This window comes from Neophocaena asiaeorientalis, unplaced genomic scaffold (genome assembly GCF_003031525.2).
Source record: "Neophocaena asiaeorientalis asiaeorientalis breed wild unplaced genomic scaffold, Neophocaena_asiaeorientalis_V1.1 scaffold581, whole genome shotgun sequence".
In the NCBI taxonomy this organism is placed as follows: Eukaryota; Metazoa; Chordata; class Mammalia; order Artiodactyla; family Phocoenidae; genus Neophocaena; species Neophocaena asiaeorientalis.
In genome coordinates, this window is record NW_020172732.1 from 1,370,646 (window position 1) to 1,388,559 (window position 17,914).

Consider the following 17,914-nt stretch of genomic DNA (forward strand, 5'->3'; position numbering starts at 1 on the left):
AGCTTGCACTGGCACATTCCCTCAGGGTTTTTAAAACTCTAAATATCACAGCCTTCCCAAAGGCACAGGCTCCTAGAGACTGAGTCCAGATATACCCTAGAACCTAATATCCCAGAAACGTTTAAAAAATAATTTCTTTTAAAAACCACATACTCCCGGGACTTCCCTGGTGGCACAGTGGTTAAGAATCCGCCTGCCAATGCAGGGGACACGGGTTCGATCCCCGGTCTGGGAAGATCCCACGTGCCGCGGAGCAACTAAGCCCGTGCGCCACAACTACTGAAGCCAGTGTGCCTAGAGCCTGTGCCCTGCAACAAGAGAAGCCACCGCAATAAGAAGCCCGCGCACCGCAACGAAGAGTAGCCTACGCTCACCACAACTAGAGAAAGCCTGTGCGCAGCTACGAAGACCCAACGCAGCCAAAAATAAATAAATTAAAATAAAAATTTTTTTAAAACCCCACATACTCCCTTGTTTCACATTTTTTAGATTTCAGTGTTGTTACATATGGATCAGTTGTATTGTTATTTGTAAATGTAATCCCAGAGACTGAATCTCATTGAAATTTAAAGCTAGATGAGCTTCAGCAACTGTTTAGTTCAAACTCCTCATTTTGCAGATGAAAGAACCAGAGGAGAGAGAAGTTGTCCACATTTAAAGCCAGGTAGAGACAGCAACAAAATTAAAACCCAAGTCTCTTTATCTAACTAGAAAATTTTCCTAAAAAGTACCCCAGAGCTTCTAAAAAACTTTTTAAGCAGTTAACATATATAGGCTCTCTGATAAGCAACTCCCAATAACTAACACAGTGGGACATTTAAGGGCAGTGGTAGAGATCTCCATTGTATGAGGCTATGACGAGGCCATGCTCAGAATCTGATTACGTCAGAAGTGTACCTAGGTAGCAGGGGTCTACATGGTAAAGGGGGAGGTCAGGATGGACACTTAAGGATTATAGGTCTAAGTAAAAAATAGAGTCTAGAGGGAGATAGCCCCATAGTTCTAAGTTTCTAGGTTAAGTCTTAGAGTCTAAGATTTAAGCAAAGGTAGGGATTCAAGGTGTATTTCATCCAAAAAGAGCCTTTACAGTCATCGTTTCTATGGAATCTATGACTTTAACATCAAGGTTGCTTCTGTTGCTTTGGTTTTGCATTTTGTTGTTGATGGAACTTTTTTCAAGACCCTCATGTCATATCCATATTGATAGCTTATACTCTTTTATCAATATTTATACACTCATTTGTCCAAGAGACAGATAGGCAACAGGTGCCTCTTACTCCACTGTTCCCTTCCCCCTGTGTATTCTACGATTTGAACAGGTCCCTAGCACATAGGAGCAAATTCCAATTTAGTCATTTCTCATCCCCATACCCATCCTTACCTATAATAGTATTACAAGTAAAAGAAGCTGTTTATTGATGATCACTTAACCGTATGTTCAGGAGCTGCTCCATATGCCTTATATACATTGTCTCATTGAATCCTCAAAACAAATCTATGAGGTGTAAGCCCCATTATACAGATGGCAAACTGAGAGAAGCTTACAAACTTGAATCACAGCTGGAAATGATAGAGCTAAAATTTAAATCCATGTCTTATCTGACTCCAAAGTCCATGGTCCTTATATTATATCACTCTACTTTTCTTCTCTTCTCTTACCTTTCTTTTCTTTTTATTAAACTATAGTTGATTTACAGTGTCCTGTTAGTTTCAGGTATACAGCACAGTGGTTCAGTTATACATATATATACACATATATATATAAATTTATATATATATAAGTATATTTTTTAGATTCTTTTCCCTTATAGGTTATTACAAAATATTGAGTATATAGTTCCATGTGCTACACAATAGGTCCTTGTTGGTTATCTACTACTTTTCTGACTCATATGTTTAATTTGACATGATCTACACATGGATGTGGGAAACCAGCACATGCACAAGGCATGTTAATAATGGTGAAAAGGGACAATCAAAGAGTGACAGTGGATAGTTCGTGGAGATGCAGATGGCAAGCAGGTTGCTTTGGAAGCCTTCAAAAAAGGTGAGGCTCTAGCAGAAAGGCCAGCTGGGACAAGGATGCAGTTTGGTAGGGAAGAGGTGGAAGGAACAGTGATTGTCTGGTGCACAACTCACAAGCAGAGCGTTGCAGGTGTTTGGAGGGTGAACAGGAATTATGTGGGTCTGTACCAGAGGCCATCAAACTATGGCCCACCAGCCAAATCTAGCCCTCTTCCTGTTTTTTAAAATAAAATTGTATTGGAACATGGCTACACTGATTTGTTTATGTAATATCTATGGCTGCTCCTGAGTTTAGTGGCAGAGTCAAGTAATTGCAGCAAAAACCATGAGGCCTTCAAAGCCTAAACTGTGTCCTTTATGGCCTTTACAGAAAATGTTTGCCAACCCCTGGTCTAGACTATAAACCAGGGCATTTGAGCAAGAAAAGTCTTTCAAGAGCTAAAATTGATCTAAATTAAAATTTTAAAAGACCTTGGCCTGCCCCTCACCCCCTCTCTATTTTTTTTTTGGTTAAAAACAGACCAAAAGATATTGGAATTTGATCTCTACCCTGAACCTCTACCGTAACTCAAATGGAATAGAATATATTAGTTATCTTGGAAATCTACTGTAACAGCAAGTTACTTTGTTTGGTAGCAATAATATAAAAATACTGGTGTTGTGCAAGTCATGTGATGTCATATATTTCTCTTATTTGACATACCCAGGTTCTTTTGCGTGCCTCTCAGTGATGTTAAAGATGTGTACTATATGTTTTGAAAACCTTGGCTTGAATCACAGGTTTGTTATTTAGAAAAGGTTCCACCTCCCAAAGGCTTGAAAACCATTGCCAATTCCTCGTTCCTTGTGTCTCTGTTAAAATAAATCCCATAACTCCAAACTTCTAGGCTTTCATAAATGGCAGGTCTGACTCATGCATGATTTATAAATTGTAGCCATGGACCATTAAGATAGATTTCTCAGCTCTAGGTAGGCTATCGTGGTGTTATATATTGTGGTTTTGAATTTCTGAAGAAGCAAACTGGATAGTAGTTGACAACCCAAACAATTCAGGTTCCGTTTGCCCTTATAGAAGGCTTTTTTTTTTTAAAGCACATTTTTTTTCTTCCACTTTCTGCTCCTTTTAGAGCTCTGCCTTATTAAAATCTTTACTTTTAAATACGAGTAGTCAGGAATTCTTAATGCCACCTTGTACTTTATGGAAATGGTTATTTTTGTCTAAACATCCTACCGCTGAAGACAGATGAGTAGCTTTTTCTTCTAATGGTGCTAACAGAGCGAAACAAACATTTTGGAATCTCACCTGTTGCCACAGTGTCAATTAACAGTTAAGACTGAAGTTTCACAAGTGCCAGGCCTTGGGAGTGGTCATTCATTCTGTGAGGGAAGAAGGCTGTGTGTAACGCTGTCTTAAGAGCACGCTGCACCTGAAGGAGGATTAGATTTTATTGTTTGCACTGCTCTCTTGAAAGCTTATCTTTGGAGCCTCCTATAAAAGAGAGACTAGGATCTAAGGGCTGGTGCCGGAAAGCAAAAGCTAACATGAAAAGAATCCAAGTCTCTGTCCAGTCCGTGAGAGTCTGCAGTGGTTCATGGACAAGAAATAAAGGAATTAAGGCAATGTCAGGGCTAAATAGAAGAGCATATTTCTCTTCTTTGAGCTAGAAATGTGTCCATAAAGCCTCTTCCCTATAGTGGACTCTCAGACCGAGAATCAATTGTTGGACCACAAAAAGTCTCTCAACATACACAATAATACAGTAATGACCTTGACCTTCTCCTTCCCCAGTCTTAATCAATTCTGCCTTAAAGAAGGAAGAATTTTTTTAAGTTAAAAATATATGTACTCAATCACATTGAATTTTAAACGTTTTCTCTTTCAAGCTAAAACCAGGAGAGTCCTTTAAATAATCGGGGCCACTGTGTGGGGTGGTGGGTGGGTGGTGTGCAAACAGAAAAACCAACCTGACTGACCTGCTTTCTTGTTTTTAAGTATCCAGTAATATGATCATTTTGCAATAAATAACTGAGCCTATAGCTTTGGGAAATTCTGGGTCTCTGCTTCTTTAACTGTGGCTACTTTGTTCAGAATGTGAAGGCAGGGCCATTCCAGCCAAAGAAACCTGATCAAATTTCCTTCCTTCCCATCCTACTGGTATTCTTTGTGAAAAGCCCAAGCGGTTGTTTGAAACTAGTTTGGCCTCTGGTTAAAGTTTAAACTAGTAGTGAGATCCATCCAGAATGGAGTGTTTCTGACACTTTCTGCTGCTCCTGGCCTAAGGTACTAAGAGTATTAGACCCCAGAAGCAGCCAATTTTGTAGTGCCTTTTAATACACAAAATTGTATTAACATCGGCCTGGATACAGATGGATGCATTGCAATAAACTGTAACCACTTGAGAAAAGCCTTTATTGACTCTCAAGTAAATAATGCACATTTTAAAGGATCTAAATATGCATTTACATAATGTGCTATAATTTTTTATTGTGTCAACTACTCATACACACACATCCATAAGAGATGTTTTTCTGCGTCAAAAATTTGGACTCATACCATTTTTTCTGCATTGCATTAGCACCATGCCAGATTCACAATGGTATTTTCTCTTCTCTAGGGCCTGAGCTGACCATCTCAAAATACATTTAATGAATTTTGCTGATTGAATGATTTGTTGACTGATTTAACCCCAGTGACACTTTCTAAAATAATTTGCAACTACTTGGACAAAAACTTAGGCACACTGAAAACATCTAATCCAAGATAAAAGGGAGAAAACAAGAAATAGGGAAGGAGGAAAACCAAATTTAGACATGGCTGAAATCTTAAGTCTGAGCTTTAGAGCAATGGAAGAACCCAATGCAGTCTCATTGTTCAGGAAAAGAGTGCTGCTAGCAGGTTATCCAAAGAAATAGTGGGCATTTAATAATATTTAATAGTACTTTGTGATGTCTGTAACACAACTGTTTTCTGTTTGAAGAAATTAAAGCTCAGGATCTTGAATGATTTATATCCAGTTCCACAGTGGACTAATGGCTGAACCAGAATGTCCAAGGCATGAGAAAGTAGGGGTTGTGAAGGATGACCCTTCGCAGTGCAGACTCAGCACTTGTCTAATGTGAATCTACAGGCTAAATGATTTCCTGGTATTAATTAAGAATTAATTGATCCTTATAAATCAACCATTGTGGGATTAACTCCATATAGTACCATGTGTTCTTAGGTCTATGTTCAGATAAACTCTATGACCCAGGAAAAAGGTGAATAAATTGTTTTTAGTAAAATGTAATAAAGAAACTAAGGTCTACATTCAAGTTGTTAATTATTTTCTTTTACATATTTAACAACAGCAGCAACAACAGGAGGGCGAGGATGCTTATTAACAATTAAGGGAGGGGTTCCACGGTCCTGTTGAATTGTTTCCTCTGTCAGGTTTCTCTAACTTTTATCTGTCTAGTCTTTGCTCAAGTGAATTTTTTCCCTTGGGCAGCATTCTCTGCTGGCCACCACAATTTCATAATCTCACAATCATTCATCACTTTCCATTGAGCACCTGAAGCATTGCCACTTTATCATTAAGGTCTGCTTCCTGGGGGCTCTTGACAATGGAGTTGCCACCTTTGTGTTTGACATGCTGTAAAAGTTGAGTGTATCATTTTGTTGTGCTCAGTACATTCCCAGCCTCATTCGGGAGATGCCACATTCCAGCTCTAACTAGAAACTGCTCGGTCAAATGCAGGGCACTGGGTCAAAGCTTCTTGCTACCAGCAAAGATGACCGTACCATATTAGATGAAAAAATTCCTTGGGTTCTTCAAAGCACAATTTGCAAAGTAAGAGATGACCAGAGCCATTTAACTTTTTAGCTGCAGATTTTAACTCAGACAGTAATGGATTCCAAGGTTTACCATTCAGTGTATGAAGCCCTGAGTTTTACCAGTTTTTCTACAAGCTCTCTGGCTGCTTGCCAGGTTAAAAATATTTTTTAAGTTTATATTTATTTGTATGGTTACTTTATTAATTTCTGTACCACTCATATATTCAATCATTCATTGTACCATCAACAAATATTTACTGAGTGCCAGACACTGTTCGAGGGATATGACAGTGAATCATTAAATGGATGGAAAAGCTATTTACTAATATGGAGAAGAGAGAAGAGCCAGTATGAGGGGTGGAAGGTGACAAGAATCCTAGTTCGAATGGGTTATGTTCAAGATGCCCTCAATTATATGATTGAAGACAAAACTTTGTATTGTCTCAGTGTTGTATCCCAAGCCCATAGTAGGAGCCTTGGAATATTTTCGGATAGATTAAAGGTTGCATGAATGAAAGGATCCCATCAGGTCATCTGCAACATATGGACTGGACTCTTGTTTCCACTCCAAACCCCTATTTCTACTCTTTAAAAACTACAGATGCCATTCTGAACCTCAGAGTCCTAGCCACTCTTAATTATTAGTCAGAAAATGCTCCAGTCCTACAGATACAGTAGGGAACAAAAATCCCGTGTCCGGGGATCAATAGAGATGCATCCTTTTTTGACAGATGGGATGGTGGTAGAAAGTGTGGCCAGTCTCACTTAGTTGTTCTTCGTGTTATGAGTCACCCTCAATATTAGGAAAGTCTTACTTTCCAAATATTTGGGTATTCCTTTGTTTTCTCTTTGCAGGCCTTCTTGAGTTTAAAGATTTAAACTGCAAAAAGTAAAGGAAAAATAAATACTCTCACCTGCTTTTACTTGGCAGTTGTTTTTCTGGCCCTCATCGGGGAGTGAGAGCCGCCATCTCGGCATTACTTGGTTTGAGTGTCTTCAGCCCTTCCCATGTGCTGTTCTTACCCTTCAGCAGGCTTCGCGAATCACCCTTCCACTTCAAGGGCAGAAATCTTCCCAGGAAAAATTATTAAGCACCTCACATACGTTTTTTAAATCTAATGTAATCTTCTTCCTGTATCAGTGAAACTCAGCAGGGTTCAAATATAAGGGAATGATGGTTGTCTGAACCTTTCATCAGTTTGTATGAGCAGAGGGCCAACAATTTAGCAGGGGTCACTGCCTACCTACTCAGCCTGTGGGTTCCCCTGCTATAACTAACATCTATGCGTTTCTGAGTTTGGCTTTGAAATGGCCAAAAAAAAAGGCAACATAAACCTTCTATGTAAAGTGAGGCACCCAAATTGCATGGGTTCATTAAGTGATCATTTACTACAGACTTCAAAAAATTTCATCCTGAATTAGTCCCTAGAAATTTCCTTGAAAGGAGTATAAGAGCTTTAACAATGAATTATTGTCTATGGAAATCTCAGCATGAAAGGGGATCCATATGAGCAAACTAGAATTTGTCATATGTAATGTCAGTTAAATCAGGTCTAATCTACCAAATACATTTTTTATTGCCTGCTTCATTAAAAAGGCTCTTAAGGTAATGAATAATCTTCAGCTTCACCAAGGATTATTAATGCCTTTATAACTCATGTCCACTGAAAATAGAAAGACAGTTTGAAACTCTACCCTAATCTAGCCTCCATGTTTGTCTTAGAGCTTTAAGGAAGAAAATCTATCAGACCTCTCCAGTGTTAAATGCTGTCACACAAGCAGTTACTAGGAATTGGGTCAGGAGAAGAAATTTTAAAAGGAAGTTGAATCCAGTTTAAAAGCTGTGGCAAAACAAGTCTTTCTCTTATTAACTCTGATGTTTTCTTTTCCTACAGCAAGTCCACATGCGACACCATCAACTCTTCATTTTCCAACATCACCCATCATCCAGCAGCCTGGGCCTTACTTCTCCCACCCAGCCATCCGCTATCACCCTCAGGAGACGCTGAAAGAGTTTGTCCAACTTGTCTGCCCTGATGCTGGTCAGCAGGCTGGACAGGTGGGGTTCCTCAATGTAAGGAAACTTCTTTTTTTTTTTTTTTTTTTCAATTTTTTAGAAATATTAACCGAACGTAAAAATAACAAGGGAAGACCTTATGACCATGTGACGTTGTGCTCTGATGTCGTGTTGACTGACCGCAGGCAAATGTCATATTTATTCTAGATTGTGGGAAAGTTAACTTACTCTAAGAGGGATTGGCCAGGGTTTAAAAACAGTGTTTGTGTTAACTTCGCAACTGTCAAGTTTATGGATATAAATCATCTCAAGGGTGAACTGTGTAACCTTCTAAGGTCTGTGGGCAGTTAATTCCACCTCATGCATACTAACCCAAGGGCTCACGCAGTTAACAAAATAGAAAGACCAAATAGTTTTAAATAATGATTTTGGGTGGTAGGGAGAGGTAGGGGGAGGAGGGGGCACAGATGTTTCAGATCAACTAAGTTGATATTTTTAAAAAATAGTCCTCTAACACTTTACATCAAGTTGACCAGTACTTGAACTCAAGATTCTAGAAGTAGTTTATTATAGTTTGTTATTTCTGCAAGTAGTTATCTTTCCCACTTATCTTTGTATAAAGCTAAATAGTATTCAGTAGTTTTGAATGGAGGTTTTCATTTTTTCTCAAATAAACCAAATCACAATTTGAAACAATATTCCTAATGTAAAAGGGATTTTTTAAAATCACAAATTTTATTTCAAACATAGAACCAAATGTTTGCAATGGATAGCTATATCCCAAGGCCAATAATAATAACAATGAATTGGAAATAATGACCAGCATAAAGCCAAATGTGATTTTCCTTTTCTCCTAATAACTGTAATGAAGCCACAGATGGGCCATAATTATTACTGCCTAATTTAGAATATTATATCACACGACCCTATCACCGATTTTCTCCCCTCGAAGAAATACCTGATTCTGCATATCTGAGATAGAACAGGCAGCTTTGACTAATGTCTGGTGATGTGTTAGCAGATACATTTCTGTCTAGACAACAAATCAATATGGACCCTTTTTTCTTTTTGCTTGTGTATTCATTTGCTTGGCTTATTCTAAAGCATTCACTTATGGACTTTTAGCCCACTCAGAGATGACACACAGGCAAGTTTGCTGGCAAGAAAGCACAACATTCTGACTGTCAGATGAGATTGTCTTTGAGGAACAATACTAAATATATAAGTGAATGTTGATGAGGCAGTGATACTTCCTCTGCAGAATTACTAAGCTTAAACTTAAAAGCCTGGGCCAGCAACTGAATTTTGATTCAGGACTAGAGCCTAAATAGGAGCTGTTATCGTTGGTTGAATAGTGTCACTGAAGACCAGAGGCAGAAAGGCCACTTGGGAAGCCATGGAAAACTGAAGTGATCACCAGCATCAAGCATCTGACTTTTAAAATTTCTAACTCTTTTTTAGTAGTCCTGACATCATCCCATATAACTATCAAATGACCAGTTTTGCATTTTGATCAAAATTTTATAGGATTCAAGGCAGGTCCTTCACAGGACTGTTTCGAAAAACTCAAAAATAAATGGATTTTATTGCTTTCTTCAGAAGGAAACTTTTCTTTTGTTAAAGAGCTGTTACTTGGTTGTTCTAACATCAGGCAGCCAGATAAATATGACTCTTAAGGCATATGCTTATATAATTTAAATCAAAATTAGAAGTGATATTTTTCCTTAGCAGAATTTTGACAGCTGAATTCTAAAGTTTCTGTGCCTGATGTTATACAATATGTGAAAGAAATTTTTTATGTTCACTTAACATATTTATTAAATGTTATATAATATCAACTTTGAAGAGTGAAAATAAAATATTTTTTTAATCTCAATTGCATATTTAGGAAACTTTGTTATATCTGTATAAATAGACGTGATGGAATAATTCCACAATCTATAAAACACTTATATATTAAATCAATATTCAATAATCATGAGAATGATGACAAAAGTCACAGTTAATACAGAATCAAAACATACCAAGCAAAAGTTGGCAGGTCATTTTCTAGAATCAGATGCAAAGAAGGTCAGAGTAGTTCAAGAGGTAAGTTTAGGATGCATTGAACATGTGTGCCTAAGACTGTACTTTTGTGGAATGCCTTAAGAACAACCCACAGCTCTTCATCCATATGCTCTTATGGAAGAATTCAAGTAGCTAGAATACTTAGTAATTTACATCAAAGGTGCCTAAGGAATCTTTTGTTTTCCGAAGCGGCTAATGGTTCTATCTGTGTCTTCTTTCTCTTGTGCGTGTTTTGTTTGGTTCCCACCCTGGCAGCCCAACGGGAGTAGCCAAGGCAAAGTGCACAACCCATTCCTCCCCACCCCCATGTTGCCACCGCCGCCGCCACCACCGATGGCCAGGCCTGTGCCTCTGCCGGTGCCAGACACAAAGCCTCCGACCACATCAGCGGAAGGAGGTGCAGCGTCCCCCACCTCACCAAGTAAGTATGGCTGAGATGCGGCGCCGGTTGCCGGTCAGGCTCTGCACACGTGAATGCACACCTACGCCTGGCCCCTCACTGCATAGGCTTCAGTGAAAGGCACGATCCCCAGCGAAGGCTGTAGCATGAGTTTGCAGAACCAAGACCAGATCAGAGCAAACAGCACTCTAGGGTGCTACCAGCCACATCAGGTGTGGAAATGACTGGGTGTTTGGGTGGATGAAATGGTGTAACTACATGCCAAGGGCTGAAGTCAAGATATGAAGTATTAAATTTTGCCTATTATTTGAGTGGCTTTGAATGCTATCCTTGTGATCATCAAACAGCATCTACTTTTATGGATTCTTATTAGAAAAAGTTCCTCATGCTTCTTAGAGCCCTGCCTTCCAGTAACTTACAATCCGAGAGAAATGCATTTGATGAGGTACCAAGGTTAATGCAACTCATCCATCAAATAGAAAAAAAGTTTAGATCAGAGTAACCAATTCAAAGGTGTGTACGTTGAACATTCGCGAAGAATAAGAGCCTGGCAGAAGGTCAGAGCCAGTAGCCATGGCAGCTGCATGGCTAGGCTTGGCAGAGGGAGGAGATGGAATATGAAACTGGAAGGAAAGAGAAAAGAAATCTTGGCTTGTCTCTGAAAAGTATGGGGACATGTGATCAGACAGTATAGGATTTCAAAACCTTTTGGAATAATGGGAATCATTACTTGATGAATTAGAGGGAGAACAGCTCTCCTGATATTTTAAAGATGACAGGGAATAGAAGTAGCTTAAACACATAAATTTGGCTTTTCTTAGTACCTGAAACAATGACTAAAAGAGTGACAGCTGGAGGCAGAGTTCCCAGGTGATGGATGGACTACCTGACCTTGACAGGGGTGTGATGACCACCTTCTCTAAAGCTTTACAGAGAGATCAAAGCACAGGAAAGAATGGGAACTGTGACAGTGCCCCTAAGGAGAGGAGGTCTTCAAGGAGGTGAGGCTGAATGCAAGGAATCTACTGAGGAAAAGATGAGCATAGACCACAAAAGAAGTGTTAAGATCAAGAACTTGAGCAGCAGTTATAGAAGTTGAATGGAGGAGAGCACAAGAAGAAACGTCTTATCGACGTAAGCTTTGGGATTGGACAACCACTTGGATGGATATAGTGAAGGATGATTCAGACTTCTCAGCACTGGGGACATAATGGTATTGAGTACAGGACGGAAGGAGCCAAAGAGAAAAAATGAGCCTCTTGTGACACTGTGTTCATTGGATTTAATTTTGGTGACACTGAATCCCAAATGTCTAGAGTCTCTCTTGGGCATGGATGAGCTTTGGGCTATCTAGTACATATTCACTTTGATAACACATGTAGCAGTGAGTGGCCCTGTGCATGGATTCTGGTTTCATAGCAAAAAGATTGAGGGTCTAGGGCCAATTTTGGGGAGGCTTACCTCTCTTGGTAAGAGGTGGTTCAACACTTTTCAACAAAGGAGAAAACTCTTGAGTGTCCAGTGACATAGGAAGCAAACTAGGCTTGCTCTAAGCATCTTGGAAGCTCAGCTTAGAAAAGAAGCTTCTGAGAAGCAGAAGCTCATAGGCCTGTCCTGCTTATTATGTATTCATGTAACATCTTCAAAGGAGTCAGAGAAATAATCATCTCCAAACTCTATTTAGATCTAGTCACTGGGGATGTTGACTTACCCAGTGGCAGCCATGTGCTTAAACTGTGCTCTGTACATGCCTCTGGGTACCACTTTTCTGTTCATCTTCTCTCTGTGTGTTCAGGACACTGGCAGAACCCTCAAAAAGCTTTGTTTAATGTTCTTTTTATTCTGTGTAGACGTATCCTCACCTCCACCATCAATGTCTCATGCATCTGTAGTGCATTTTCCAGTAATGGGGATGGGGCTTTTCTGAGGCACTGTGGACGAGTGGAAATACCCTGGGCAGCTAGCTGTTGAAGTCTAAAGGATAGGGGCTCAAACCCTCACCTTTCACACTGCTAGCTCTATTTCTCTACCAACCCCAGTTTCCTCATCTGTAGAACGTGGGTGATAATACCTAGCTGGCAGAGTTATGTGAAATCAGCCACGATAAGCACTACCACCAAATAAATTGGAGCACTTTATTATCTGCCAAAACTCTTACCTAGTGGAAGCCTCTAGGCTTGGCTAATGAAAAAATATTCCTGTAGGACATGTAGAAGCTACTCAATCCCTCAATCAGGTTGATACCTTTGGGTCCCTTCCCTGGACTCCACTCCATGGATTGGACCTAATGCCTTGTATAAAAAGATACCCATGGTCCTCTTGTGCCCAGCCTCAAGCATTCTTTCAACATGATGGGAAGAAGTGTGGAGGGGGTCTGGGCAGATCCGGTTATGATTGCATGTTCATTAGCACAGTGTTTAGAGATTTTTGGAAAGAGGATATCAGGAAAGGGGACCCAAAGTTTGATATTTACATAATAATTTGAAACTTACTTTTTGAATCCTAGAATTCTAGGAATGTAGACAAAACAAAATGTTCCACTGATGGCATAGAAAGGTTTTTATCATCATAAATCTTAGCCTTTTTGGTCTTTTCTGGGGTTTGCTGAATTCACAGTCATATGTTGTTTCACAGCAATTATCACCTGACCATCTTCTACTTTATTATTAAGACAGTGATATTCTGGGAAACTGGTAATTTATAGCATAAGAGAAGCCTCTCAAGTTAAAAATCTCAAAGCCTACCAGTCCACATTGGGAAGAGATTTAAGAACCCCTGGAAAACAAATCCTCTTCCATGCCCCAATGTCTGAACTAATTGATAAATAAAATACAAGAAAAAAAATCAGATGGAAGACTAGACTATAACCTCTACTATTAGGAAATTTATTTTTTAGCTACAGGCAAATGTGCTTCCTAATGCTGAAACACAAACCCACCCAGTCGCTGGCAGTGCAGGACCACCGCAGGCCTTCCCATGGGAGGGGGCTGCCCTCCTGTGTAGAGCTGATGGAGGTCCAGGTGGCTCTGTGCTTCCTGGCAGCACCTGTCTCCCTAAGGGAAAGAGGAGAGGAAGGGGTGGGACGAGTCACGTCCAGTGTCTACTTCCAATCGCTACAATAAGTGAGGGAGTGGAGAGGCCCAAGAGTGTATGGGAGGGAAAAGATACCAAGAGTGATGTAGCCCCTCTTCCTTAACATTCATCTTTGATAACTACCTTCTTTCATTCATTTATTCATCCTTCATATATTGAGTATCCGTCATGTGCCAAGGACTGTGTTAGCCCCTGGGCATACAAAGATGATTCATCCCTGCTCTAAAGAAATGTGGGATTTATTGCAGGAGACAGCTGGGAAACGGGTAGCTCACACTGACAACACTGGGACAGAGGTGCACATAGGTGCCACGAGAGACTTGGGAGGGATTTGGGTCCAGATGCGGAGCCTCAGGTAAGATTTTTTTGGAGTGAGTGACTTCTAAGCTGTTTAATAGGAATATCATTCTGGTGTTTTAAGTCTGAGAGAGAAGGTAGAACTTCTCTTCAGAAACCAGCTTGTGGGTGGAAGGAGGGGGTGTCTAAAATTGGATTACCACTGGATAAAAATTTAGAGCAAAAGTATCATTTCATAAATTCTGTGCTTTCTTAGAAATTAAAACCACAGGATGGTTGGATCCTGGTTATCTTTGTCAGTTTATTAGAGCTCAACTTTAGCGAGGAGAAACATCACAACAGAGTATTAAGTACAGATGTTCAGTATCCCAACAGTATGTCTGAAACTGAGGCTTTTTCAAAAACACTAACCGTATAACCTAGGACAGCCTTTCCTATTGAGGGGTTTAAGATGACTTGCAATAAAAAAAGATTTAAAAAATAAAAGTAGGAAATCATACCCAGGATCACCTATATTACCAGCTTTTCTGGGCCTGGACTCCCGTGTCTGTTGGAATAATACTTTGCTGTACACACTCTCATAGGTAGATTGTCAGGATGAACTGGGGTGACAGATGTGCTGTGCTATAGACAGTTAAAAGTCCAAGACATCATTTTTAATATACTCCTATAATGAAGTACAAATGGATACCAGCCTAAAGCAGAACATATACTTTTAAACTAATCAGTTGCCTCTGGCACCAATATGCAACTTTGCAGCTGTGGCCAGGAAAACAGGGTAAGGCAGATTTGGGGAGGGACATGTTTGCCTATAAAATAAATATATTTTAATGGGAAAAATCTTTACCAGTGCCTTAAAAAACAGAGTAGCAAGGGTGAAAATAAAAGTTCTGCTGTCTCTCAAGGAGGACATTCATACTGTTGATTCCTTTGGAGAAAGATTGATATACTATGCCTGATCTCTTTAGGATACCTTGACAAATAGAAAGGATAACTGGTAAGAGTAATTCACAATGGATGGGTTCCATTCCCGCTGATTAACTGGGTTTAGATACCCAGTGAGAGAATATCACTTCCTTCATTCATTCAATAAATAGTTATTGACCATCCACTGTGTGCCAGCAGCGTTCTAGATGCTAGGATTCTGCAGGAAATGAAAGAGGTAAAAATCCCTGATCTTGCGGAGCTTTCATTTTACAGAAGGAAGCAAGGCGATAAATAAAATAATAAGTATAATAGGTATGAGTGATGTAAAGTGGTGATACATAAGTGCTACGTAGGAAAATGAAGCACAGAGGGGTTGGGATTAGTGGGGGTGGGATACAACTTAAATAGGATGGTTGGAGAAGGCCTGTCTGAGAAGGGGAGATTTGAACAAAGGTCTGACAGAGGTGAGAGGGTGAGCCATGAGACTGTAGAGGGAAGAGCTTTCCAAGCAGGAGGATCAGACAGTCAGCCCACATGTTTAAGGAACAACCCGGGGGCCAGTGTGGTGAGAGCAGAGTGAGTGAATGAGTGAAAGTAGGGGGAGGCCAGGTTTGAGGGGTAATGTGGATGAATGTGGATGTGACTGGGAGATGGGGGGTGGGGCGAGAGGGCGTGGAGGAAGGAGGTTCTTATAGGCCATGGTTAGGACTTTGGCATTTTCTCTGAGTGAGATGGGGAGCAGAGGAGTGATACTGCCTAGGTTTTTTGTTTGTTTTATTTTTCTTTTTGCGGAACGCGGGCCTCTCACTGTTGTGGCCTCTCCCATTGCGGAGCACAGGCTCCGGGCGCGCAGGCTCAGCGGCCATGGCTCACGGGCCCAGCCGCTCCGCGGCATGTGGGATCTTCCCGGACCGGGGCACGGACCCGTGTCCCCTGCATCGGCAGGCTGACTCTCAACCACTGCGCCACCAGGGAAGCCCCCTACCTAGGTTTTAATAGAAACTGTTTGAAGACTTTGTTGAAAATAGGTTTCAGGGGGCAAGAATTAAAGCAGGAAGACCAGTTAAGAGGCTTTTTAAAAAAATCAGTACATATGATGAGTGTCTTCTACATGCCAGCCACTATTCTAGGTGCAAGGGATCCAAAAGTGAACAAAGCAGACAATCCCCTTCTCTTGTAGAGCTTAGCTAGAGGGAGGGGACAAACAATAATTAAAGAATAAGTAAACTACTAATTTAGGGACCAGTAAGTACAATGGAGAAAACTAACACGGGGAGGGGAGGTGGCACACCATTGCAATAATGCAAGCAAGAGTTGCTAATGACCTGTACCAGCATCCGGGCAGTAGGGGTGGTGAGAAATATTTGAAAGGTAAAGCTGATAGGATTTACTGACACATTAGTTGTGGGTTGAGAAGAAAAAAAAAAACACTAGAGAAACAGCAGTGACTCCTAGGTTTTTGACCTGAGCAGTTGGAAGGATGGAGTTGCCATAAACTGAGACGGGAAAAATTGCAGGAAGAGCAGTTCTGGGCAAGGGGTGGGGATCAGAAGTTTGGTTTGACCAAGTTATATTTGGAGATGCCTATTAGGTATCTTACTGGTGAGACCAATTATAATAACATCCTACCTACTGCAGTTCTTTGCAGTGTACTCAGTTTTCCCACATGTACCATCTCATTAATTGCGGAGGGACTCCTTTGCAAACATGTAATAAAACAAGTGGGTATTCCTGAGAGTCCTGAGGACAACAGCTCCAGAGTAGGAGAAATCTCTCATTACATTTGGGTCTGTTTGTGGTATGATAATTCAAAATCCACTATTCATTTTCTTAATTGCATTGTAAGATTCAATTTTTTTATAATAGGTTGGCACCAAGAACATACTATAAAAATGGGCTTTTCCAGAAAAGAAACTGAAGATTGGCATCATAGCCTAGAATTATAATGAAAAGAAAGAAACACTTTTGAATTATGATGGAAGATAAAACATGCATATTTTCCTTTTTTAAATTAATTACGAACACAAAAACTCAATTTAAAAATGCATAAAAGACTTAGAAACAATTTTCTCCATGCCTTCTTAGCCATGAACTTGTGATTTTTTAAAACTAGAATTCTGTTAAATTAGAAGCATGTAATAACAAGTTCCCTTTTTTATTTTTATATCTCTGATGAATCTTGTAAATATTCATTATATGAATGAGTTTGAACCTGTTAACCAGAAAGATAATAATCTGACGGGGATTGAAATTTCCTAGTGTAATAATTAACATATGTTCAATGCTTTTTGGTTAGCAAAGCCCTTTACACATGTATGTTATCTCGTTCCGTCTTCCTAAGACTCCTATGAGGTCAGGATTTTATAGACAAGGAAACTGAGATTCGAGAGTGGAGGTTACTTTCCCAAGATTATATAATCCCAGGGTAGCTTGGTACTAGCTCCTACTGCAGCCAAATTACAAAGCAATGGGACTTGAGTTTTGGTTACCGAGCAGCCACAACTGTCTGCTCTCATCTGAAATTAATAACACAACAAACCATTGAGCTTTTATTAATGTGTCAAGCACTTTAAAAAATGTTTTTTATGTATTATCTTGTTTTAATCCTCACGTTAGTGCTATGAAGTACGTACTGTAAAAAGTAAATACCCTAACTGAGAAAGACAAGGCACGAAGATATAGGTAACTTTCTCAGGGTCGCTCAGCCAAGGGTAGCAGCATCATGACTCACACCCAGCCACTTTGAACCTGTAGTTCATGCACTTGGCCAGAGCATCCGGACCCAAAGTTTCCATGTTTGCAGTGAAGACCCTGTGGGAATAGTACAGAGGAAGATATTAGTGGTCATTTATACTTGGGTGTGGATTGGTTTCTGTTGCTGAGAGTAACTTTTGTTAGCAGGGAAAGGAAGAGAGTAGAAGATCTGGAGGGAGATAGGACAAAAATAGCAAAAAAGGTAGACAAACAGGAGCTATAGCTAAAGGCAGATTTTCTTTATTCCCCACTGCTCTCCAGAGCTTGAACTGTTGCTGAATGCTTAGGAGAATTACTTTCTGAGTTTTCACCCAAATAATGACAGCTCTCTTTTTCACCAATACGTTTTTATGTGTAAAACACACAATTTTAATCAGTAATTGAATTTAGAGCAAATCAGTGAATGATATGTCATATTTACACAATTTTTAAATGACTAAGGACTGTATTTCCTCTTTCAGAGAAGAGCCAGTCGATAAGGACAAGAAAGAATAAAAAAAAAAAAAAAAGGGGGGGGGGG

At 40.0% G+C, this 17,914-nt stretch overlaps 1 protein-coding gene across 1 annotated transcript in view; it reads left to right on the top strand.

Annotated features, from left to right (window-relative positions):
• The window catches only part of NFIA (nuclear factor I A), a 275,273-nt gene that overhangs the window by 205,611 nt on the left and 51,748 nt on the right, over positions 1-17,914 (top strand). The window contains exons 8-9 of the mRNA XM_024740385.1: positions 7,735-7,913; positions 10,179-10,344. Coding sequence (XP_024596153.1) covers positions 7,735-7,913; positions 10,179-10,344 — 345 coding nt within the window. The remainder of the gene's footprint in view (positions 1-7,734; positions 7,914-10,178; positions 10,345-17,914) is intronic.